At 43.2% G+C, this 25,106-nt stretch overlaps 1 protein-coding gene and 1 long non-coding RNA gene across 3 annotated transcripts in view; both read right to left on the bottom strand.

Moving 5' to 3' along the window:
• Positions 1-239: 239 nt before the first annotated feature.
• LOC116980926 lies at positions 240-14,713 on the bottom strand. The gene is made up of 3 exons (XR_004414105.1): positions 14,703-14,713; positions 11,642-11,651; positions 240-337 (listed from the first exon to the last, which is right to left on the bottom strand). It is a non-coding gene; the product is annotated as an uncharacterized LOC116980926 (long non-coding RNA).
• A 3,478-nt stretch (positions 14,714-18,191) lies between these two features.
• Positions 18,192-25,106, bottom strand: part of mospd2 (motile sperm domain containing 2) — a 60,006-nt gene continuing 53,091 nt past the window's right edge. Inside the window, exons 14-15 of one of the 2 annotated variants that reach the window (XM_033033357.1) lie at positions 23,213-23,322; positions 18,192-20,234 (exon numbers count right to left, since the gene is read on the bottom strand). In XM_033033357.1, coding sequence (XP_032889248.1) covers positions 20,227-20,234; positions 23,213-23,322 — 118 coding nt within the window. In that variant the 3' untranslated portion in view covers positions 18,192-20,226. The remainder of the gene's footprint in view (positions 20,235-23,212; positions 23,323-25,106) is intronic. The other variant, XM_033033356.1, reaches the window with a different exon arrangement.

The following is a 25,106-nucleotide window of genomic DNA, read 5'->3' as shown; positions in this document are numbered from 1 at the left end:
GTACAGCCTGCCATTATGCCTACCTCAAGGTACTGCCAGGCGGTGGTGTTGTCCAGTGTTGTGACGCAGAACTGGAGGTCCTGGAAGTAAGCTTTTACCAGCTTTGTGATGACCTCTGGGACCTGGAAGAAATTAAAAGCTGCCCAAAGAGTCTCATGGGGCACCGAACCAAAGGCTTTGGCAAGATCTTAGAAAACCACATGCAGATCTCTCTTTTCCTTCTTGGCAGTTTGTATCAGGTGCCAGTTGACGTTTGCATGTTCCAGACATCCTGAGAAACCACGTACCCCTGCTATCTGCACTGACGTGTCAATGAAGTTGTTGCTCTGCAAAAATGCTGAGAGTCTTTGGGCCACAACACTATAGAAGATCTTTCCTTCCATGTTCAGAAGGCTGATCTGCCGGAATTGGCTAATGGTTGAGGAGTTCTTTATTTGGGAATTAAGATCCCTCCTGCCCTTCGCCATGCGTTAGGTATGTTTCCCTTTCCCCATGCCACTTTCATTAACTTCCAAAGGTATTTCAGGGCACCAGGGGTGTTCTTATAGAGCCTGTATGGAATGTCATTGGGCCCCGGGGCTGATGCTGTTCTTGCCCATTTGACTGTGTTCTCCACCTCCTTCCACAGTAAAAAAAAGTGGCATGGGACAGCTATGTACAGCTGGGATCAGGTGTATCCCTGGAGGAGTTTTGGGAACCGAGGAGCATAGTTAAGAAGGAAATCAGGGGGGCAAAAATGGGGGCAGGAGCCAGCTCTGGCAGATAATAGAAAGGGTAATGCAAAGAGATATTGTAAGTACATTACAGGAAAGTAGGTGACCAAAGAGAGAATAGGGCCTCTCGGAAAACCAAGCTTTCATCTCTCCGTGGAGCTGCAAGAGATGAGCAAAAACCTCAAGGAGAATTCCTCCTCTGTTTTTACTGTGGAGAAAGAAATGTAGACTGGAGGATTTGGAACAGTTAAAGGAAGTAATTAACTGGATTTGATTAGTGAGCTTTAGGTAAAGGAACTAGGAGGTAGTGACTACCTATATTACTAAAAGTAAGATCTTGACCACTTCCTGTTTTTCTGTTTCATGATTTTAGGAAAAACGATGCCACTTATGGCTGTGATTTTTGGCCAGCTTACTCAGAGTCCCCCTCCGCTGCGTAGGACAAGAGGATTTTTCCCATCAATGAAACATAAAAGAGTTATTAATGTTTTAAAAATGTTGACATTCTCTCTGCTGCCCCTGCTGGTGGGAGGGGGGAGGGACTATAAAACCCGGAAGAGTTGTGCCTCAGTCAGTCTCTGCAAGATGAGGTAACTGAGAGGGTCACGTCTCTCAGTCTGAGCTGTGAATAACACTGAACACATGTCTACTAAACTGGGTGTGGTATAACTGACCTTGAGTGCCCTTAAAGTGGTCTGAAAATGAAAATGTGGTTGGTTTGAAGTACAAGCACCGCAAATGGTTGTTTGGGGTTTTGGGTTGAAATAAAAGCACCGCAAATGGATGTTTGGGGTTTTGGGTTGAAGTAAAAGCACCTTAAATGGTTGGTTGGGGTCTTGGCTTGAAGTAAAAGCACTGCAAATGGTTGGTGGGGGTTTGGGTTGGAGTAAATGCACCGCAAATGGTTGGTGGTCTAAACTTGACAACTTCCTGTTTGCACTGTATATTGATTTTAGATAAAACGTTACCACTTACGGCTGTGATTTTTGGCCATCTTACTCAGTCCACCTCCGCTCATCAGGTGCAGAGGATTCTTCCCATCAATAAAAAATAAAAGTGTTATTAGTGTTTGAAAAATGTTGAGAATCTCTCTCCTGCAAATCATGCCATGTAGGCCACACCTTTTCCGGTGGGAGGGTGGTGGGATTATAAAACCCGGAAGTGTGGGTGTGGGTCAGTCTCTGCAAAAAGGGGGAGGGAGAGGTCACGACTCTGTCTGAGCTGTGAATCAACTGAACACACTGAATGTCTACTGAACTCTGAGTGTGGTGTTTTGTATGGTTTTATGGTGGTTGCACCCTGCTTGAAATGGTATGAAACTGCATTTGAATGTGGTGGTCTTGCACCCTGCTTGAAGTGGTTAGAAACTGCACTTGAATGTGGTGGCCTTGCACCCTGCTTGAAGTGGTTAGAAACTGCACTTGAATTTGGTGGCCTTGCACCCTGCTTGAAGTGGTATGAAACCGCACTTGAGTTTGATGGACTTGGAATCTACTTGAAGTGGTATGAAACTGCACTTGAATTTGGTGGCCTTGCACCCTGCTTGAAGTGGTATGAAACTGCACTTGAATTCGGTGGCCTTGCACCCTGCTTGAAGTGGTTAGAAACTGCACTTGAATTTGGTGGCCTTGCACCCTGCTTGAAGTGGTATGAAACTGCACTTGAATTCGGTGGCCTTGCACCCTGCTTGAAGTGGTTAGAAACTGCACTTGAATTTGGTGGCCTTGCACCCTGCTTGAAATGGAATTTCAAAGAATAGCCGTGAGTCAACTGCCAGCCCACCAGCCGTGAGTGAGCTGCCAGCACATCAGGCTTGAGGGACTGAGCTGCCACCCCAAGAATCCATTTGGCTCACAATGTCCATACAATGTCCCTCTGGAGACAAGTCCCTTCAGCTCACAACACCCATACCAGCGCTCCAGAAAGCCCCCCCCCCCCCCCTCCCCTCCCCGCACTGGCCACCAATATTGGAATTGGTGGAGAGGTGGAATATTGCGTTGGGGGACCAGCCCTCCCGTGTGAACATGGGACCCAACGGGTCCCACTCAGTCTAGTAATATAATAAAATTCATCCTGCAATTTGAGAGGGAGAAGATGAAATCAAATGTGCCGGTATTAGTGTAGGAAGGAACTGCAGATGCTGGTTTTCACCGAAGATGCTTCAGTACTATTTTCCATCCTGCACTTAAATTAACTTGAACCATCTCTGATATCTCCCTTCCGTTTCATGACCTCACCGTCTCCATCACAGGAGATGGACTATCGATTGACATCTATTTTAAACTTACTGACTCCCACAGCTATCTAGACTCTATGTCTTCCCACACTGCATTCTGCAAAGACTTTATTCCCTACTCCAAATTCATCTGTCTACGCCGCGTCTGCGGCTAAGATAAGGTGTTCCATACTAGAACATCCTAGATGTCCTCATTCTTTAGGGAACAGGTGTTTCCCCTTCCATTATACCCTGCATTGGAGAGGGTCCTGAGCAGCTTCGCTCTTGCTCCCCCTCCCCTCAGTCGCCGTGGTCCCTTCCTTTCACTCCATCAACCGTTGCATACAGCACATAATCCTCTGACATTTACGCCACCTCCAACAGGATCTCGCCACTAGTCACATCTTCCCATCTCCACCCCTTTCCGCTTTTTGCAGAGACCATTCCCTCCGCAACTCCGTGGTTAATTCATCCCTTCCCACCCAAGCCACCCCATCTCCAGGTACTTTCCCCTGCAACTGCAGGAGATGCAACACCTGTCCCTTTATCACCACCCTCAACTCTGTCCAAGGACTCCGACAGTCCTTTCAGGTGAGGCAGAGATTCACTTACACCTCCTCAAAGCTCATCTACTGTATCCGCTTTTCAAGGTGTGGACTATATTGGTGAGACCAAGCACAGGCTCGGTAATCGTTTCACTGAACACCTCCGCTCAGTCCGCTTAAACCTACCTGATCTCTCGGTTGCTAAACACTTTAACTCCCCCTCCTATTCCCACACTGACCTTTCCGGCCTGGGCCTCCTCCACCGTCAGAGTGAGGCCCACGCAAATAGGAGGAACAGCACCTCATATTTCGCTTGGTTAGCTTACACCCCAGTGATATGAACATTGACTTCTCTAAATTCAAGTAGCCCTTGCTTTCCCTCTCTCTCCATCCCTCCCATCCTATTTCTCTGACTAGTTTCACTGTCCTTCTGATTAAATTTTACTGTTTGTGTGCCTCGTTGTCACCTTCCCCTCAGCCAACAATGAACCATTCTACATTTCCTTGAGCTTCATCCCCTTTGATCTCGTCTTCACACCTTACCCTTCTATCTCTCTATGTCTCCCTCTCTCCTGACTCTCAGTCTGGTCTCGACCCGAAACATCACCTATTCCTCTCCAGAGACACTGAATGTCCCACTGAGTTCCTCCAGCATTTTGCCAGTATTAGTGTTGAGCAAAGTTCACGTTCACAAGTTATAGGAGTAGAATTAGGTCATTTGAACCATCGAGTTTACTCTGCCATTCAATCATGGCTGATCTTTGCCTCCTAATCCCATTTTCCTGCCTTCTCCCCATAACCCTTGACACCTGTTCTAATCAAGAATTTGTCTATCTCTGCCTTAAAAAGGTGACCACAGAGGCACGAGGGAGGAGCTGGCTAAAGTTGATTGGAAAGGGACCCAAACATGAATGACAGTGGAACAGCAATGGCACGAATTTCAGGGAATCATTTGGAAGACTCAGGATCTTTTCATCCCAAAAGAGGAAGAAAGGTTCTAAGGGAGGATGAAGTGATTGTGGCTGACAAAGGAAGTCAAAGACAGCATAACACTGAAAGGGAAGGCGTATAATGTTGCAAAGATTAGTGGGAAGCTAGTGAATTGGGAAGCTTTTAAAAAACAACAGAGTCATGTATTTTCATGAGTTATGGGGATAGGTAGTTGGAATAAAGGTGTAGACTATTTTCTAAATGGGGAGAGAATTCAGAAATCAGAGGTGCAAAGGGACTTGGGAGTGCTGGTGCAGGACTCCCAAAAAGTTGATTTGCAAATCAAATCAGTAGTAAGGAAGGCAAATGCAATGCTAGCATTTATTTCCAGAGGACTAGAATATAAAAACAGGGATGTAATGCTGAGGATTATAAGGCACTGGTCAGACCGCATTTAGAGTATTGTGAGCAGTTTTAGGCCCTATATCTGAGGAAGGATGTGCTGGCATTGGACAGGGTCTTGAGGAGGTTTACGAGAATGATCCCAGGAATGATTGGGTTAACATACGATGAGGGTTTGACGGCTCGGGGCCTGTACTCACTGGAGTTTAGAAGGATGTGAGGGACCTAATTAAAACTTACCGAATAGTGAAAGGCCTGGATAGAGTGGATGTGGGGAGGATGTTTCCACTCGTGGGAGTGTCTAGAACAAGAGGCCATAGCCTCAGAATAAAAGGAAGTATATTTAGAAAGGAGAAGATGAGGAATTTCTTTACTCAGAGGGTAAACCATGGAATTTAATGCAGCAAAGGCTGTGAAGGAGGGCATTGGATATTTTTTAGGTGGAGATTGATAGATTCCTGATTAGTAAGGGTGTCAAGGGTTATGGGGAGAAGGCAGTAAAATGGGGTTGAAAGACAAATATACAGTGGCTTGCAAAGGTTTTCATACCCCTTGAACTTTTCCACATTTTGTCACGTTACAACCACAAACGTAAATGTATTTTATTGGGATTTTATGTGATAGACCAACACAAAGTGGTGCATAATTGTGAAGTGGAAGGAAAATGATACATGGTTTTCAAATTTTTACAAATAAAAAACTGAAAAGTGTGGCGTGCAAAAGTATTCAGCCCCCCTGAGTCAATACTTTGTAGAACCACCTTTCGCTGCAATTACAGCTGCAAGTCTTTTGGGGTATGTCTCTACCAGCTTTGCACATCTAGAGACTGAAATTTTTGCCCATTCTTCTTTGCAAAATAGCTCATGCTCAGTCAGATTGGATGGAGAGCGTCTGTGAACAGCAATTTTCAAGTCTTGCCAGAGATTCTCAATTGGATTTAGGTCTGGACTTTGACTGGGCCATTCTAACACATGAATATGCTTTGATCTAAACCATTCCATTGTAGCTCTGGCTGTATGTATAGGGTCGCTGTTGGAAGGTGAACCTCCGCCCCAGTCTCAAGTCTTTTGCAGACTCTAACAGGTTTTCTTCCAAGATTGCCCTGTATTTGGCTCCATCCATCTTCCCATCAACTCTGACCAGCTTCCCTGTCCCAGCTGAAGAAAAGCATCCCCACAGCATGATGCTGCCACCACCATGTTTCACAGTGGGGATGGTGTGTTCAGGGTGATGTGCAGTGTTAGCTTAGTTCAGTGTTAGCCAAAAACTTCAATTTTGGTCTCATCTGACCAGAGCACCTTCCTCCACATGTTTGCTGTGTCCCCCACATGGCTTGTGGCAAACTGCAAACGGGACTTCTTATGGCTTTTTTTCAACAATGGCTTTCTTCTTGCCACTCTTCCATAAAGGCCCGATTTGTGGAGTGCACGACTAATAGTTGTCCTGTGGACAGATTCTCCCACCTGAGCTGTGGATCTCTGCAGCTCCTCCAGAGTTACCATGGGCCTCTTGGCTGCTTCTCTGATCAATGCTCTCCTTGCCCAGCCTGTCAGTTTAGGTGGACGGCCATGTCTTGGTAGGTTTGCAGTTGTGCCATACTCTTTCCATTTTCGGATGATGGATTGAACAGTGCTCCGTGAGATGTTCAAAGCTTGGGATATTTTTTTATAACCTAACCCTGCTTTAAACTTCTCCACAACTTTATCCCTGACCTGTCTGGTGTGTTCCTTGGGCTTCCTGATGCTGTTTGTTCACTAATGTTCTCTAACAAACCTCTGAGGCCTTCACAGAACAGCTGTGTTTATACTGAGTTTAGAGCACACACAAGTGGACCTGTATTTACTAATTAGGTGGCTTCTGAAGGCAATTGGTTGCCCTGGATTTTATTTAGGGGTATCAGAGTAAAGGGGGCTGAATACTTTTGCACGCCACACTTTTCAGTTTTTTATTTGTAAAAAAATTTGAAAACCATGTATCATTTTCCTTCCACTTCACAATTATGCATCACTTTGTGTTGGTCTATCACATAAAATCCCAATAAAATACATTTACGTTTGTGGTTGTAACGTGACAAAATGTGGAAAAGTTCAAGGGTATGAATACTTTTGCAACCACTGTAGATCAGCCATGATTGAATGGCAGAGTAGACTTGATGGACTGAATGGTCTAAATCTGCTCCTATAACGTATGAATCTATGAACTGGGAGAAATTGTTGTTGGCTAAGTCTATATCTGACATGAGGGAGTTGTTTAATGAGCAGATGATCGGTTCAGAACATGTTCCAATGAGGATGAAGAATAAGGATGGCAAATAAAGCAACCAGGTTATAAATCTGGTCAAAAAGAAGAAGAAACTACACACAAGGTTTAAGAGGTTGGAATAAGACAAAGCCATTGGGGACTATAACGAAAGGAGGAAAAAACTGAAGCAGCCGATTAGAAAGGCCAAAATGGGCCACAAAATGGCTTAAAGTAAACGGATTAAAACGAATTAAAGAAAATCCCAATGTTTTTTATACCTGTATAACAGGTTTTTTATACCCGTATAAAAAACAAGAACAAAACCAGGGAGAAGATTGGACCACTCAAGATTCAAGAAGGAAATTTGTGGATGTAGGTGTGCTACTAAACGAGTACTTTGCATCTGTTTTCACCAAGGTAAGGACTTGCAGGACAGTGAAAGGGTGGGGAATACTGGGCAGATTGAGATTAAGAAGGAAGAGGTTTTGGTGCTTTTGAAGAACATTAGGGTGGAGATATCCCAGGTCCTGATATGATTTAACAGCAGCACTTGTAAGGGAAGCCTCTCTTAGCCTTGACCTGACACTTTAAAAAGTGCAGGGCAGTTTTACAGTGAGTATTTGGAGAAGATGGGAAGGTGAGAGGCCAAACCAATTAAAGATAATTTAAGGTAATAAAGGCAAATTGAAGGTAACCATTGGACTGGTTGCAACAGCAAATTGGTGAATTAAGCAGCAAATATGGAAAAGGCAGAGCAGCTTTGTGGGTACGGCTGTGTTGGGTGAAGTGCCGTGTGGAGATAAAGTGTGAGTCTTTAGCTCAGGAGTCCTTGGAGAGGTCTTTGACTCGAGTGCCGTGTGGAGGTAAAGTGTGAGTCGTTGGCTCAGGTGGCTGAGACAAGGAGACTATAGTTGTGTCAGAACACAGCTGTGTGTGTTCTGACATTTAACTTAATAAGTGACTTATGGCAGTGATGGCAGGAATGTTGTTGCAGTGTGTTTGTTGCAGGATGTGGGAAGCCAGGGGCACTGCTGGTGCCTCTGACCACTAGACCTGTGGGAACTGTGTCCAGAAGCAGTTCCTCGAGGACCGAGTTAGGGAACTGGAGCTGCAGCTGGATGACCTGCGGACCATCGGGGAAAACGAAAGCTTCCTGGACAGGACTTACAGTCAGGTCGTCACTCCGAGAGTACAGGAGGTGTGACGGTTAAAGACGGAAACGAAGGGGATGATACGAATGCAGGAGACCTCAATGGATGTACCGCTTGAAAACAGGGACACCCTCTTGAGCTGTCGGGGCAGACGACGCTTCCAGTCTGAGCGGTGGACAGGTCTGTGACTCGAATCCAGGTGCTGAGGCTCAACCAGACGTCAGGCAGAGCCATAGTGGTGAGCGACTCCATATTCAGAGGTGCGGATAGGTAACGAGACTGAAGGATGGTCTGTTGCCTCCCTGGTGCTAGGGTCCAAGACATCTCGGACCGACTGTAGGACATCCTCAACAGGGAAGGTGAGCAGCTGGAGGTACTTGTGCATGTAGGCACAATTGACATAGGTAAGAAGAGGAAGGAGGTTCTGCAACGTGAGTATAGAGAATTAGGTAGGAGGCTGAAAAGCAGAACCTCTAGGGTGGTTATCTCTGGTTTGCTCCAGTCCCTCATGCTAGTGAGGGTAGGAACAGGGAAAGAGGGGAGCTGAATATGTGGCTGAGGAGTTGGGTGCAGGGATTTATATTTCTAGACCATTGAGATCTCTTCTGGGGCAGGGGTGACCTTTACAAAAGAGACGAGTGGCACCTTAACTGTAGGGGGACCAACATTCTGGCAGGCAGGTTTGCTAGTGCTCCACGGGTGGGTTTAAACTAAATAGTGGGGGGGGGGGGGGGGGGGGGGTTCAACAACATGGAATCGTATGGGTGGAGTTAATGGGAAAGAGAGTGCAGAAAAGGTCACAGAAGTCTCCAGCAATAACAGAACAGAAACTTTAAAAAGGGAGAAGAGAGTAAGGGAGGGTAAAATCGGGATGGTTATAAGAGGAGAGGTGGAATTGAAGGTATTGTATTTGAATGCACATTTGAATAGCGTAAGGAACAGAGTGGATGAGCTTGTAGCTCAGTTGGAAATTGGCAGGTATGATGTTGTTGGCATTACGGAGGCTTGGCTTCAAGAGGATTGGAACTGGGAGCTCAATATTCAAGGCTACACGTCCTATCGCAAGGACAGACAGGTGAGGTAGCACTGCTGGTAAGGAATGAAATTCAGTCCTTGGCAAAGGGTGACATAGGATCAGAAGATGTAGAGTCCCTGTGGGTAGAGCTGGAAAACTGCAAGGATAAAAAGATTCTAATGGGAGTTATTTAGGGTATAGGATAAAGGGTACAAGTTACATCAGGAAATAAAATTGGCGTGTAGGAAAGGCAATGCTTCGGTGGTCATGGGAGATTTCAATATGCAGGTAGACTGGGGAATCAGGTTGGCACTGGACCCCAAGAGAGAGAATTTGTAGAGTGCCTCTGAGATATTTTCTAAGAGCAGTTTGCAGTGGAGCCTACCAGGGATAAGACGGACAAGTCAATTCCAGAGATGCTGCCGGCTTGGCTGAGTTACTCCAGCTTTTTGTGTCTAGTAAGATTGTTTTATCCACTTAATTTATCTCTCATCAAAACGTTGGTAAACTTCTAACAAAAAGATTAGGTAAATTGAACATTAACATTATTATTTCCCCCAACAGCAAGGTCCATATACCAGAGGGATAGCAGTGTGTGTCTCTCTACTCACCCAGTATGTCCGTCAGAGCAGCCGTCCCACCGTCGTGACTTAAATTGTATAAAAAGTAGCAGCTCAAAACATTGCTGATTGGGCAGATCTGCCCAGAAACCACCCCTTTCACACTCACCCCAGCCCTGGGAAACAAAGTTTCACACTCACCCCAGCCCTGGGAGCCCTACAGTCACCCCAGCCCACCCGCGAACCTCTGAATGAAAGACAAAGCTCAGATATTCTCTTCAGCAGTGGTGTCCCAGAGTTTCCCAGCGCCTGGCCCAAGTTTCAATTTAAACTCGGGTAAACTATATTTTTATTAAAAACCCAAATACAATTGGCCCTTAATTGTAAATATGAGAATGTTTTCCTTTATTGTACGGTAGACTATCATCCGGTGTAGATACCACAATTTATTGGAAAAATATGAGTACACGAACACAGGGGTCAGTTCAATATTGGAGTCATATCCCATCTACATCTCACACTCTCTCACTGTGTTTCTAAGAAATGTCATTAAGGACTTATGTTATGTGTTTTTGCTGGACTGAAACCAACCCATTTACAACATAAAGTTGTGGGTAACTTTTTAGGAGCATACTTGTGATGTAAAGAACCTGAAATTAATTTATTTTATTTTACTTAACACACAAAAATAACTCTGGTCTTAATTACCAATGCAGCTTGTGAACTTATTTGTGGGTGCAGCAGCATAGACATAGAACATAGAAACATAGAAAGTAGGTGCGAGAGTAGACCACCAGGTCCGTCGAGCCCGCACCGCCATTCGCTCATGGCTGAACACTAAACAGACACACTTACCCACAAACAGTAGACACAAGACACAGAACACAAGACACTACCCTCCCCTTTATACCGCTATCACCCCTCTCCACCCCAAGAACCGCGTGATCTCCTGGGGGAGGCAAAAAACCGGATAAAAACCCAGGTCCAATTCGGGAAAAAAATCCGGGAAATTCCTCTCCGACCCCAATCCAGGCGATCGACACTTGTCCAGGAGATCACTCAGGTCTTACTATACTAACCATACCTAGGTCCATATCCCTGCCCTCTCCCCGTAGCCCCTTATCCCCTTGGCAGCTAAAAAAACATCTATTTTAGACTTAAATATATTTAACGTTTCTGCTTCCACTGCTCCCTGGGGCAGTGAATTCCATAAATTAACCACCCTCTGGGTGAAGAAGTTCTTCCTCATCTCAGTTTTAAAAGAGCCCCCCCTTATTCTGCAACTATGTCCCCTAGTTCTAGTTTCCCCGATCATTGGGAACATCCTCGGTGCATCCACCCGATCAAGGCCCCTCACGATCTTATATGTTTCAATGAGATCGCCTCTCATTCTTCTAAACTCCAAAGAGTAGAGTTCCAGCCTACTTAACCTTTCCTCATATGTCAATCCCCTCATTGCAGGAATTAATCTTGTAAACCTTCGCTGCACTGCCTCCAGGGCTAGTACATCCTTTCTTAAGTATGGACCCCAGAACTGTACACAGTATTCCAAATGTGGTCTCACTAATACTGTGTACAGCTGCAGCAAGACCTCCGTGTTTTTATACTCAATCCCCCTAGCAATAAAGGCCAAAACTCCATTGGCCTTCCTGATTGCTTGCTGCACCTGCATACTAACTTTTAGTGATTCATGTACTACTACCCCTAGATCCCTTTGCGTTGCATTACAACGCAGCTCTTCCTCATTTAGAAAATAACTTGCCCTATCATTTTTTTTCCCAAAGTGAATGACTTCACATTTATTAGTATTAAATTTCATCTGCCAAGTTGTTGCCCACTCACCTAGCTTATCTATATCCTTTTGCAGACTCTTCCTATCCTCCTCATCCCCTACTTTTCCTCCCATTTTTGTATCGTCCGCAAATTTTGATATATTACACTTGGTTCCCTCCTCCAAATCATTTATATAAATTGTGAACAACTGGGGACCCAGCACCGACCCTTGCGGAACCCCGCTAGTTACCGGTTGCCATCCCGAGTATGAACCATTTATCCCCACTCTCTGCTTCCTATTTGTTAGCCAATCCTCTACCCATGCTAATATATTACCCCCAATCCCATAATTTTTTATTTTTAGCAATAGTCTCTTATGTGGCACCTTGTCAAAAGCCTTTTGGAAGTCCAAGTATACCACATCCACCGGTTCCCCTTTATCCACCCGGGTTGTTACTTCCTCAAAGAATTCGAGCAGATTCGTTAAACAGGACTTCCCCTTCACAAAACCATGCTGGTTCTGTCCGATGAAGTCATGTTTATCCAAGTGCCCCATTAGTGTTTCTTTAATAATTGTCTCTAACATTTTACCCACCACCGATGTTAGACTAACCGGTCTATAGTTACCCGCCTTCTGTTTACTTCCTTTTTTAAATATAGGTGTTACATTGGCCATTTTCCAATCCACTGGGACCGTTCCTGCCTCCAGGGAGTTTTGGAAAATTATCACCAATGCATCCACAATCCCCACCGCTATCTCCCTCAAGACCCTTGGATGTAATCCATCAGGCCCAGGGGATTTATCCTCCTTCAGTCTCATTAATTTCCCTAATACCACCTCCTTGGTGATCTTAATAGTATTTAGCTCCTCCATTCCTACCGCCCCGTTTATCCAGCGTTGGAATATTTTTTGTGTCTTCTATGGTGAAGACTGATACAAAATACTCGTTTAATGCCTTTGCCATTTCCATGTTCCCCACCAACAACTCTCCAGTCTCACCCTCCAATGGACCAACGTTCACCTTAGCCACCCTTTTTCTTTTTATATAGCTATAAAAACTCTTACTATTAGTTTTTATGTTGTTCGCTAAATTCCTTTCATAGTCTATTTTCCCCGTCTTAATTAATCTCTTAGTTATTTTTTGCTGACCTTTAAATGCTTCCCAATCCTCTACCCTCCCACTATCTCTGGCTACCTTATATGCCCTTGCCTTCAGCCGAATACTATCCTTTATAGTTTTACTGAGCCATGGCTGACTGTTCTTACCCTTACCCCTTTTTTTCTTCATAGGAATAAATTTTTCTTGAAGGTTATTCAGTAGATCCTTAAACGTACACCACTGCTCATGTACCGTCTTATTCTTGAGTCTGCTATCCCAGTCAACTTTGATCAGCTCAGTCCTCATACCTTCATAATCCCCCTTATTTAGACTAAGCACCCTAGCCTGAGTTTCAACCTGCTCCCCTTCTATTTGAATATGGAATTCGACCATATTGTGGTCACTTGTTCCCAACGAGTCCCTAACTATGACATTTTTAATTAATCCTGCTTCATTACACAGGACCAGATCCAAGATTGCCTCCCCCCTTGTCGGTTCTGTGACATACTGTTCTAGGAACCCGTCTCTAATACATTCTATAAACTCTTCCTCTAGTCTACCCTGCCCAGTTTGGTTTGCCCAATTAATATGAAAATTGAAGTCCCCCATGATTACAGCAGTTCCCTTTTTACATGCGTCAACTATTTGCAGATTTATGTTCTGACTAACAGCGTCACAGCTATTTGGAGGTCTATAAATTACACCCACTAGTGTTTTTTTCCCCTTGTTATTCTCTATCTGTACCCAAGCTGTTTCACTATCCTGATCCTTCAACGCAATATCCTTCCTCTCTATTGCCGTTATTCCCTCCCTTATTAAAAGGGCCACCCCTCCTCCCTTTCTTTCCTGTCTATCTTTTCTAATTGTCGAGTACCCCTCTATATTTAACTCCCAGTCCTGATCCCCTTGCAGCCATGTCTCCGTAATGGAACTAGGCAACGTTTCGGGCCGAAACGTTGCCTAGGGTTTCGGCCCGAAAAGTTGTCTATTTCCTTCGCTCCATAGATGCTGCCGCACCCGCTGAGTTTCTCCAGCACTTTTGTCTACCTTCGATTTTCCAGCATCTGCAGTTCCTTCTTGAACTTGTGAACTTCTCCACTGAACGCCTCCTATCTTTGGCAAGCATATTGCACGGGTTAGTACAAATACACTTAAAACTCTGAATAGCAACACGCCACGAAGGAGCTTCCAACGATTCGTTTATCAAGAAGCTAGAGTAACTCAGCGGGACAGACAGCATCTCTGGAGAGAAGGAATAGGTGACGTTTCGGGTCGAGACCCTCCTTCGGATTAAACCTGCATCTGCAGTTCCTTCCCATTTATAATTTATAACATTTATAAAATTCCCATTTATAAAATTATAAAATAAAACGTCCCATATACAACATTGTTTTGACCAATTGCTCTCTAACGCGGACAAACTGGGTGGAAAGTGATGCCTGAGAAAATACGCCTTCAATAAACGCATCAGCCTTCAATAACTGATGTTAATTTGTCAGATATAAATCCTGAGACGGGACACCTGTCCCATATATCTGCTTCTCCATAAAAAGTGCATTAACCTAACAAGGATTCATGGCACCGTTTCAATGTGAAAAGTTATTCACCAGTCACTACAGTAAACTCACGGGCTACTACGGTATTACGAGTTTAAAAGTTTCACATTTTTCCTTCAAGAGTAAATTTGACTCGTGGAAATCTTTCAACATGTTGAACATTTTTCACTAGTTAACAAGTTTCTCGAGTACCTGCCGTTAGCGTTACAAGTCGCTAAGTTACGTCCACGAGCTCCGACGTTCCCGCTACGTTAATTCTACGTGATTACCATGAGTTTGATTTGTTTTTAACTCGGGATCACTCGTGGGTGGACTCGCACCGTGAGACAGGGGTTTAAGGATTTCATTGCTCTAACTGGGACGTGAGAGAATAAAACACTCTTGACTCACTCCGCTAATGTGTGGGATAGAACTAGTGTACGGGTGATCGGTGGTCGGCATGGACTAGGTGGGCCGAAGGGCCTGTTTCCACGCTGTATCTTTAAATTAAACTAAAAACACTAAAACCAGAGGGAGTCTAAAGAAGGGTCTCTACTCGAAACGTCACCCAATTTCTTCTATCCAGAGTTGCTGGCTGCTCCATGGAGTTCCCCCGCACAATTAAAGCATGGAATAGTCTTCACCCTACCATAGTTACCCAACCAGACGCAACTAAAATGAAGGTACCTCTTTTTCCCCCAAGAACCCTTTTTTGCTTAAGTCCAAGTCAAGAGTCAAGAGAGTTTTATTGTCATGTATCCCAGATAGGACAATGAAATTCTTACTTGCTGCAGCACAACAGTATATGTAAACATAATACAGAACAGGAGATAAAAGTTCAGGGTCTTTATATACCATAGACCATATATATACACAATAAATAAACAGATAAAACACAATAGGCTGTTATTGTTCAGCCCACCACCACCTCCAGTTTAAATTCCATTTAGAATATTTTTGGAGGACCAGGAAACCAGAAGCAAGAGTTACTCCAGATCCAGAGAGTGATTCTGTGTTGGTTTTCAGCGGTCGCGGCGAGGCGGCGACCAGACAGCAATGGCGGCCAGATCTCCCACAATTCAAAGCGAGGGAGAAAGTGCCCAGCGCCGACCAGTTGTCGTGGCAGTGCGCATGTGCAGGGCGGCCGATGATGTGCTGGCCGTAGCAGTGCGCATGTGCAGGGGGAGGATGTGCTGGACATATGAGTGCGCATGTGCAGGGGGAGGATGTGCTGGACATATGAGTGCGCATGTGCAAGGGGGCCGGCGGTGCCGGCGGATGAGGAGCGGGCGGAGACGGAGATTGACACAGAGAGAGAGAGATAGAGAGGGGGGCCCGCCCAGAGTTGAACGGCAGGTGTCCTGCCTTGGCCTGAGGCCCCCCTAGATTTCGAGGCCCTAGGCTTCAGCCTAGTGGTAAATCCGGCTCTGCGAGGCCCCCCCTAGATCTCGAGGCCCTAAGGTTAAGCTTGTCTAGCTTATAAGTAAATCCGGCCCTGTCAGCATGCTCTCTATTGTGCACCTGTAGAAGTTCGAGAGAGTCCTCCTTGACATACCGACTCTCCGTAGTCTTCTCAGGAAGTAGAGGCGCTGATGTGGTTTCTTTATAATTGCATCAGTGGTCTGGGACCAGGAGAGATCTTTGTAAATAAGCACGGCCAAGAATTTGAAGCTCTTGACTATTTCCACCATCGACCCGTTGATATAAACAGGACTGTGGGTCCCCATCCTACCCCTTCCAAAATCCACAATCAGTTCCTTGGTTTTGCTGGTGTTGAGAGCCAGGTTATTGGTCAGGTCGATCTCATTTCTATACTCTGACTCGTCCCACAACAGTGGTGTCGTCGGCGAACTTGATGATGGAGTTCGCATTATGACCGGCTACACAGCCACGAGTATAGAGTACAGCAGGGGGCTGAGCACATAGCCTTGAGGTGCTCCCGTGCTGATTGTTATCGAGGATGACACATTTCCACCAATACGGACAGACTGTGGTCTGTGAATGAGGAAGTCGAGGATCCAATTGCAGAGGGATGCACAGAGACCCAGATATGAGAGCTTGGTAACCAGCTTGGAGGGGATGATGGTATTAAATGCCGAGATGTAGTCAATGAATAACAGCCTGACATATGAGTATTTGTTGTCCAAGTGGTCCAGAGCGGAATGCAGAGCCAGTGAGATCGCATCCACCGTTGATCTGTTGTGGTGGTAAGCGAACTACAGTTGGTAGCATGATCAGCCTCTCAAAGCAGTTCATTACCACAGACGTCAGTGCCACTGGTCGACATTCTAAAGTTTCCTAGGTTGACCATTTCCCCCATCATGCTCTGTGTCTATGAAAGTGGCATCAAAGGTAGGTAGCGTGATCAAGAAGGCTTTTGGTACATTAGCCTTCATCAGTCAGGGTGTTGGGTTAAGATAGACACAAAGTGCTGGAGTAACTCAGTGGGTCAGGCAGCAGCACTGGAGAAATATGGGTGACATTTCAGGTCGGGACCCTTTTTCAGACTTGAGTTGGAATAATACATTAGTTGTACAAAACGTTGGTTCGGCTGCATTTGGAGTATTTAGTCACTGCAATAGGAAGAATGTTGTTAAGCTGGAAAGAGTGCAAAGAAGATTTGAGAATGTTGCCGGGACTCAAGGACCTGAACTATAGGGAGAGGACCTTCGTTGATCAACATGCCCTATCTACACTATTCCCACATGTTTGTGTTTGGCCCTTATCCTTCCAAACCTGTCCTATCCATCTAGCTGCCCAAATGTATTTTAAACATTGTGATAATACCTGCCTCAATTACCTCCTCTGGCTATCCATTCTTTCTACCTACCACAGTTTGTGTCAGAAAAGTTGACCCCTCGGGTTCCTATTTAATCTTTTCCCCACCTCAGCTTAAACCAATGTCCTCTGGTTCTTTATTCCCCTACTCTGGGTAAGACTGTTCATTTACCCTATCTATTGTCCTCGTGATCTTATACACTTCTATAGGATCATCCCTCATCCTCCTGTGCTTCAAGGAATAAAGTCCCAGCCTATTTATCCTCTCTCTGTAGCTCAGGCCTCAAGTCTTGGCAACATCCTCATAACTCTTTTCTGCACCCTTTCCAGCTTAAGAACATCATTCCTACAAAGGTTATTTTATTGGTCACATACACCTAGGTGTAGTGAAATTCTTGTTGCCAGTGCAGCACATAAAAAAAGAATACAAACATGATAATAATAAAGAACTTTAACATAAAAACATCCCCCCACAATGGTTTCCATTATGAGGGAAGGCACTAAGTCCAGTCCCATCCCCATGTCCACCCATAGTCCGGCCTATTGAGGCCTCCGCAGTCGCCTCTACGGAGGCCTGATGTTCCAGGCCGTTCTCGCCGGGTGATGGTGCTCCGGCGTCGGGAGAATCTTCTCAGCGGCATGGGACACCTGGAGCCAACAAGGCCGCGCCAGATGGAGCTCCACTACTGGACACAATACCCCAAACCTGGCCTCACTAATGTCTTGTATAACTGTCCTATAACCTCCCAACTACTAAACTCAATACTCTGACTGATGAACGCCAATGTGCCAAAAGCCTTCTCATTCCATTAATGATTCTCCAGTCCATATGCTTAACTGATCAATATCCCGCTACGATTTTTAAAATATCCATCTTTGCTATTGATGATGCTACTGACGTGTCACGTAGAAATTTGCTAATCTAATCATGTTATGCACATTCTCAAGCAAATCGTTGCTATACCACAAACCGCCCAGCACTATCCCCGAAGCGCACCACAGGCCTCGAGTCCAAAAAGCAACCTTCCACCGTCACTCTCTGCTTCCTTCCATGAAGCCAATTCTCTATCTCGTCGGCTAGCTCTCCTTGGCTCCCAGGCAGTCAAATTCTGGAACCTAATGTAGTAAACATTTAAAAACAATACACAAGACTTTTGCAATTTGCCATGCATTTTATTCACAATTTGAAGTTCAGTAATAACATTTTATAATAAATAGACATTTGTTCTTGAATTGGTTATAAACAAAATGTTTATTTTCAAATGAAACATCTGCAAACAATCATTTTGCAGTATTAAGACATGATCAGCGGTTTTATTATACCATAAAGTGCATTTAAATGTCTAGCTCTGCAGTGATAAACAGTACACTAATATGCCATGCATTATAGCACAACTCTTACCATGAAAACCTTAAATAAGGTACAACTTTATAAATGATTCATACTTTATTTTTTTCCTTAAAGTCCCAAATACCAAATGCTTTCAGCTTCAGTGATATCACAATATTTGCTTTTAAAGATCTGGAAAAAATGCAGTAAATACTGCCATAATGAAATCGCCACAAACCAGCAAAACTCTTGTACACTCACTAAAGAGATTTAGCTTCATATTTTATACTTCTGTTGCCAGATCTATATTTTGTTTGATTTTTATTTTCTGATGCTATTCTTCAACATTTTAATGAATCAAATTACATCAGAATGTCACTGAACAATTTGGGTGCTGCTTCTCTAAAGTTATTAGACATTCCTAATCAAATTCCTGCAGCTTAGGCAAGTTAATGCATAAAAATCAGTTGCATTGGCACTATATACCTTAACATTTTCTCTTTAAAATAACAATTTACCAGTCTCTATTGAATGTAAGACTATGTAATCAGATTGTAGATAACAATATTAGTTGAGATTAAGTTTCCTCAAAACAGGGTATTTGTTTATTCTTGAATGTCATAGCCCTGGATAATTATAATGTTCCCCAAAGTGGCTTAGGAATTAAGGGTTAAACCTAATTTTTCATTAAATCTAACATTTGTCTTATTTTTAAGAAGTGAAGAGATATTAGAATTCTTCAAGTGAGGCAGCAGCACTGATAAAATGGGATTTGGAAAACATCAACAATTCCAAAAGACAAATAATTTTCAACATAAGCAACTGCAGGTTCCCATGAGATTCATGGGCAACACTGCCTCTGCCCATTGGCATTGGTTTCCATCATTGTGCTTTTGTCCCTATTCGACAAGGTGGATTCATGTTATTGAGTATCTGGGCACAACATTTTCCATTTTGTAAAAAAAACACAAATTAAAAAAGAAAATTTAAACAAAAAAAGAAAAGTATCTTCCAAAATGCAATTGAAAAGACGATCATTTGCAGCAATTTAAGTAATCCAACATATTAGACAATTAGTTTGAAAATCAATCAAGTACCAATCTAACTATATTTAACAAGATTTATCCAAAACATTGAGTATACTCAGTACAAATCAGTAATCTTCATTTATTTTAATAACTACATTCACATTAACCAAACTCATCAGAATAGAAAATAATCTCTATGTCAGTTCTAGGGTAAATTACATTATTTTCCAACCTTTTCTTTCCGATTATATAAAAAAGGTACATTCGATAGTCATGACTACAGCACTTATAAAAGGATAATGAATGGCTAGCGATTCCCCCAGGACCCTGCAACATGTTTGAGGAACCTCAGGACAAAGTACATAATTTAACAGACAATCAGATACAGTTTTGCTTTGTCACATTTAACAAGTATCAAGAGATCAAAGTGAATTATGACCTGTTTTTATAAGTATGTATAACAGCTTTCAGTGTTCTACCCAAATTACTTCTAGGGAAAACAGTGGGAAGCATTTTTGCTTTGTGTTGTTCGTAGCACCAAGATATATTATTGACTGACAGTCAAATCATGATCATGACTCAACAGCTTTTTTTTTTTTTAAACATGAATGCTATTTTCCTATATTACAAAACTTAAAGAGTTTCTAAAAAATGGCCGAGTACAAAACAAAATTGGTCATCCTGTAACTTCTAGCATATTATTAGTAACTTGAAGATGAACTGACCCAGTGACTTTCATACATGATCTTGACTGGATCAAAAAGTTGTCTGTTACCGCGAGTCTGAGGATTGGTGATATAAGGATGGAATGGTAATGGCCACTAACAGTGCAACCATGCCAGTTAATAGCTGCAGAAGTAAGATACAACGATCAATCTGCTCCTCTAGCCGTCTGTTGGACACCATTATTTTAGTGATCTGTTGACAGAATGCAATATAAAGACCAACATTTAATCCATCCATTAGTATTTCTGTATTCTCTACATCATTATGAATATAGTCGTGCACAATGTAGACACGTTGAAATAATTGGCTAAACATCATTTTAAATACAAATGGCCACATAACTGAAATGACAGAAGAAACTACACAAATGACATCCTCCTTCAACTAGCAAACAAAAAACTCAACATTTAAAACATCATAATAGCAGTAGAGTGCAAATTACCACCACAATGAATGCATGGCTCAGTAGAATACATGACACTAGTATGGGACGACTAGGCCTACATTCTAGCACCTCAAGGTCACTGCACTAGCCCATTTCACTTTGGTAACAGACTTTCTCATTGTGTTATACACAAAAAGCTGGAGTAACTCAGCGGGTCAGACAGCATCTCTGGAGAAAAGGAATAGGTGACGTTTTGGGTCGAGACCCTTCTCATTGTGTTGAGAGAAAATGTAGAAACCTACAATGGAAACTGATTTATTCCTGAAGTAAGAATTAATACTTCTTTAAAGTAGATATTTTCATTACAACTTTGCAACATCTGTATTGATATTTATGGTGTACACAAAATGTAAACCATTATCTCAACAAAAAGCCCCGACCGTGGGAGAATAAAAGAGGAAGAAGCTTGGACTTGATTGCCTTCCATCACAGTGAGGAATGTGGGGAATCTGCTGTGGAGGATGTTTATGTTAACTTTTATGTAGTTGTGTGTCTTGTTGCTTTTTATTTTGTATGGCTGTATGGTAATTCGAATCTCACTGTACCTTAATTGGTACATGTGACAATAAACTGACCTTGAAACCTATTACCTGCCAGGCTTCGTCCAAGGCAGGATCCTCTCCTCAGCTTTCTTCCACTACCCCATAATCAGCCTGAAGTAAGGTTCCAACCCAAAATGTCACCTATCCACATTTTCCAGAGATGCTGCATGATCTTCATTTTATCTTCATTTTTTGGAAACCCCAGCATCTTTAGTTCCTTGTTTATACATTTTAGCTGCTGCACAACTTGAGCTGAATGTACCATATAAGCTCTCTTTCCAGAGGGTGGCTCAAGTTTCCAGAAGCCACAGAACTCCAGTCTGCAATGTGGTCAGGAGGTGGTGCAACAGACCCCAGCATTTTATGGTGGGGTTGAGAATTACGTTAGGATTGAGACGTACAAAATTCTTAAGGGGTTGGACAGGCTAGATGCAGGAAGATTGCTCCCGATGTTGGGGAAGTCCAGGACAAGGGGTCACAGCTTAAGGATAAGGGGGAAATCCTTTAAAACCGAGATGAGAAGAACTTTTTTCACACAGAGAGTGGTGAATCTCTGGAACTCCCTGCCACAGAGGGTAGTCGAGGCCAGTTCATTGGCTATATTTAAGAGGGAGTTAGATGTGGCCCTGGTGGCTAAGGGGATCAGAGGGTATGGAGAGAAGGCAGGTACGGGATACTGAGTTGGATGATCAGCCATGATCATATTGAATGGCGGTGCAGGCTCGAAGGGCCGAATGGCCTACTCCTGCACCTAATTTCTATGTTTCTATGTTTCTATGAGAGTATGGGACTAACATTTTGAGGGTGGAGAATTTGACAAAAGAAGGAACTCTGCAGGTTTGAGAGGGAACCAAAGCTCTCAGGTGAGAGACAGGCGGGAGGGGAAGAGGGGCAGGAAACTGTTGGGAGCTACCTGCAAGTAATTTACTGACTTAAAGGTTTCTCAATTTGGTGCTCATTACCCTGGGTTGTTCAATAATGAGCAGTCATGAGATAATCAAGTTTCGTTCTAACGCTGATTCTTTGTGAAAATAAAGCCCTCTGCTAAAAGATGTAGGTTTTATTTATTTCATTTTGTCCTGGCTCGATTATAAGGTCATATGTGATAGGAGTAGAAATAGGCCATTATAGTTTTTTTTTAGTTCCATGAACCAAGGTTTAAATTCAAAAACCAGGTAGGGTAAAAAGAAATTGTCCAGTGGGCAATAAAATAAAATAGCTCCTTTATGGGCAATACATTAAAAAGGGGAATGCATCATTTTGGATACCTGCAGCCAGAATCTAACAATTTAAAAGAAAATTAGTGGTTTTATACTGTACTTGTTTTTACAGGACAACTTTGTTACATTTGTGCAAAATTAGATATACATTCTAAAATTGCACAATACCTTTGCTCATAGACACTTGTTTTCAGTCTGCAGACTGGACCTTGGGACCAGCCTTCTGAGACCATAGCAACACAGGTGGACCATTCCCTTTTGTAACATATGACAGTTGTAGTGAAGCCCTGAGCGTATCAAATAAATTAGCTGCAATCAAACAATTTAGTTCTTATATACCATTGCACCACACATTTACTTTGAAAACAATTATGGTTTTGGGTCTGGGCCAGACCATACTCAAAACATTGCTTTTCAGTCATCAAGTATCATCCCACTATGGGAGAGGAGTTACAAGAAGGCTAATTAAAAATGAAGGTAATACATTCTGAATGCAGTAGATTCTTACAACAATCCAATACATTTCACAATATCTTCATCTGGCACTGGACCACATATCAGATGTATTGATTTTTTTAAAGTTTTAAGTTGCTAATAATACTATGACTGCCAGACAACTGTAACTTGCTTGTCAATAAACATAGAAACATAGAAATTAGGTGCAGGAGTAGGCCATTCGGCCCTTCGAGCCTGCACCACCATTCAATATGATCATCCAACTCAGTATCCCGTACCTGCCTTCTCTCCATACCCTCTGATCCCCTTAGCCACAAGGGCCACATCTAACTCCCTCTTAAATATAGCTTGTCAGTATAGCATGGAGCAGCAAGAGGCACAATGCATCATGGAGTACTAATTATGGCTTTATCAAAGTTAGGTTTCAAAATCTAAATAATCAGAATTTGATTAACATATCATTCTGAACATGCAACACAAAACAATTAGTTCAAAATGATTGCTTACCTACCTTTGAATGCAAATCTTCTTGGTTGGAAAAAACGGTGTGTCCTTTACTGAGATTCTCTTTGGCAACAGCAACAGCCTTGGAGCTTTCAATAACATGGCACCTTAATCTGCAAAACATAATTAAAAATAACCAATATTTAGGTGTGTAGGAAGAAACTGCAGATCCTGGGTTACACCAAAGATAGACACAAAATGCTGGAGTAGCTCAGCGGGACAGGCAGCATCTGTGGATGGAAAGAATGGGTGACTTTTCGGGTCGAGAGCCTTCTTTAGACCGAGTCAGGGGAGAGGGAGACACAGAGATAAGGACGGACAAGGTGTGAAAAGATACAGTGGGTTATAGATCAGCTGCAGAAATAGGACCGCCTGGTTCTTGATTCCCCGACTCAGGATAAAAATAACGGCATTTACCCTATCCAATACCCTCGTGATCTTATAAGCCTCTAAGACCATCCTTCATCACCTGCACTCCAAGGAATTAAATCCTAGTCTGCACATCCTTTCCCCATAGCTCAGGCCCTCCTGTCCTGACAACATCCTTGTAAATTTTCTCCGCATTCTTTCCAACTTAACGTCTTTCCTATGGCAGTGACCAAAATTGAACACAATACTCCGAATGTGGCTTCATCAACATCTTGTCCAACTGTAACATAATCCCAACCTCAGTACTCAATACCCTGACTGATGAAGGCAAATGTACCGAAAGCCTTCTTGACTACCCCATCTCTCTGTGAAGCCACTTTCAATGATACACTCCTATATCATTCTGCTTTACAACATTCAAAGTGAATGGCAGGGCCCTGGTGAATGTCCTGCCCTGGTTTGACTTCCCAAAATGCACCACCTTACACTTATCTGCATTAGACTCCATTAACTATTCCTCAGCCCACCTGCCGAACTGATCAATATCCTGCTGTAATTTTGATAACCATCTTCACTATCTACAATACCACACAATTTAGTGTCATAGAATAGTACAGCACAGGAATGGGCTCTTTCGTCCACAATGTTTGTGCCAAACATGATGCCAACATAAGCTAATCTCACCTGCCTGTACATGATCCATACTCCTCTATTTCCTGTGCTTCCATGTGCCAATCTAAAGGCCTTTTAAACACCACTGTCGTCTCTGCCTCCACCATCACCCTAGGCAATGCGTAACAGGCCCTCACTACTAAAAAAAACTTTCCCCCCACATCTCCATTAACCTTTCTCCCCTCTTACCTTATAGCTAGATATTGTGGAGCTGCCTAAACCATGAACACATCAGTCTTCTCTCCTTCTCATGGTTTTGATATTTCCATTCTCTGCTCCTTAACGTTAATGTAGCCTTTTCAAATGTCTTTAAATAAAAATGTATCTGCTACCTCTCAAGTTAACTGCCTTCAGCTGCCTCCAATAATAGCCACTCACCTTTTAAATTTAAACTTACAGAATAATGAAAGGCACAGTGGATGTGGAAATGATGTTTTCACTGGTGGGAGAATCTAGGACCAGAGGTCATAGCCTCAGAATGAAAGGGTGGTCTTTTAGAAAGAAGCTGAGGAGCAACTTCTTTAGTCAGAAGGTAGTTAATCTGTGGAATTTATTGTCACAGAGGGTTGTGGAGACCAAGTCAGTGGATATTTAAAGCAGAGATAGACAAATTGTTGATTAGAATGGGTGTCAAGGGTTATGGGGAGAAGGCAGGAAAATGGGATTCGGAGGCAGAGATCAGCCATGATTGAATGGCAGAGTAGACTCGATGGGCCGAATGGCCTAATTCTATTCCTATAACTTTCAAACTTTTCCCTTTGACTCATTTATTACCTGGAAGACGACACAAAGTACCAGAGTAACTCAACGGGTCAGGCAACATCTCTGGAAAACATAGATCCATGCTTTTCAGAGA

The sequence above is a fragment of the Amblyraja radiata genome, chromosome 14, assembly GCF_010909765.2.
Source record: "Amblyraja radiata isolate CabotCenter1 chromosome 14, sAmbRad1.1.pri, whole genome shotgun sequence".
NCBI lineage: Eukaryota > Metazoa > Chordata > Chondrichthyes > Rajiformes > Rajidae > Amblyraja > Amblyraja radiata.
This window is presented reverse-complemented; position numbering and strand designations above follow the sequence as displayed.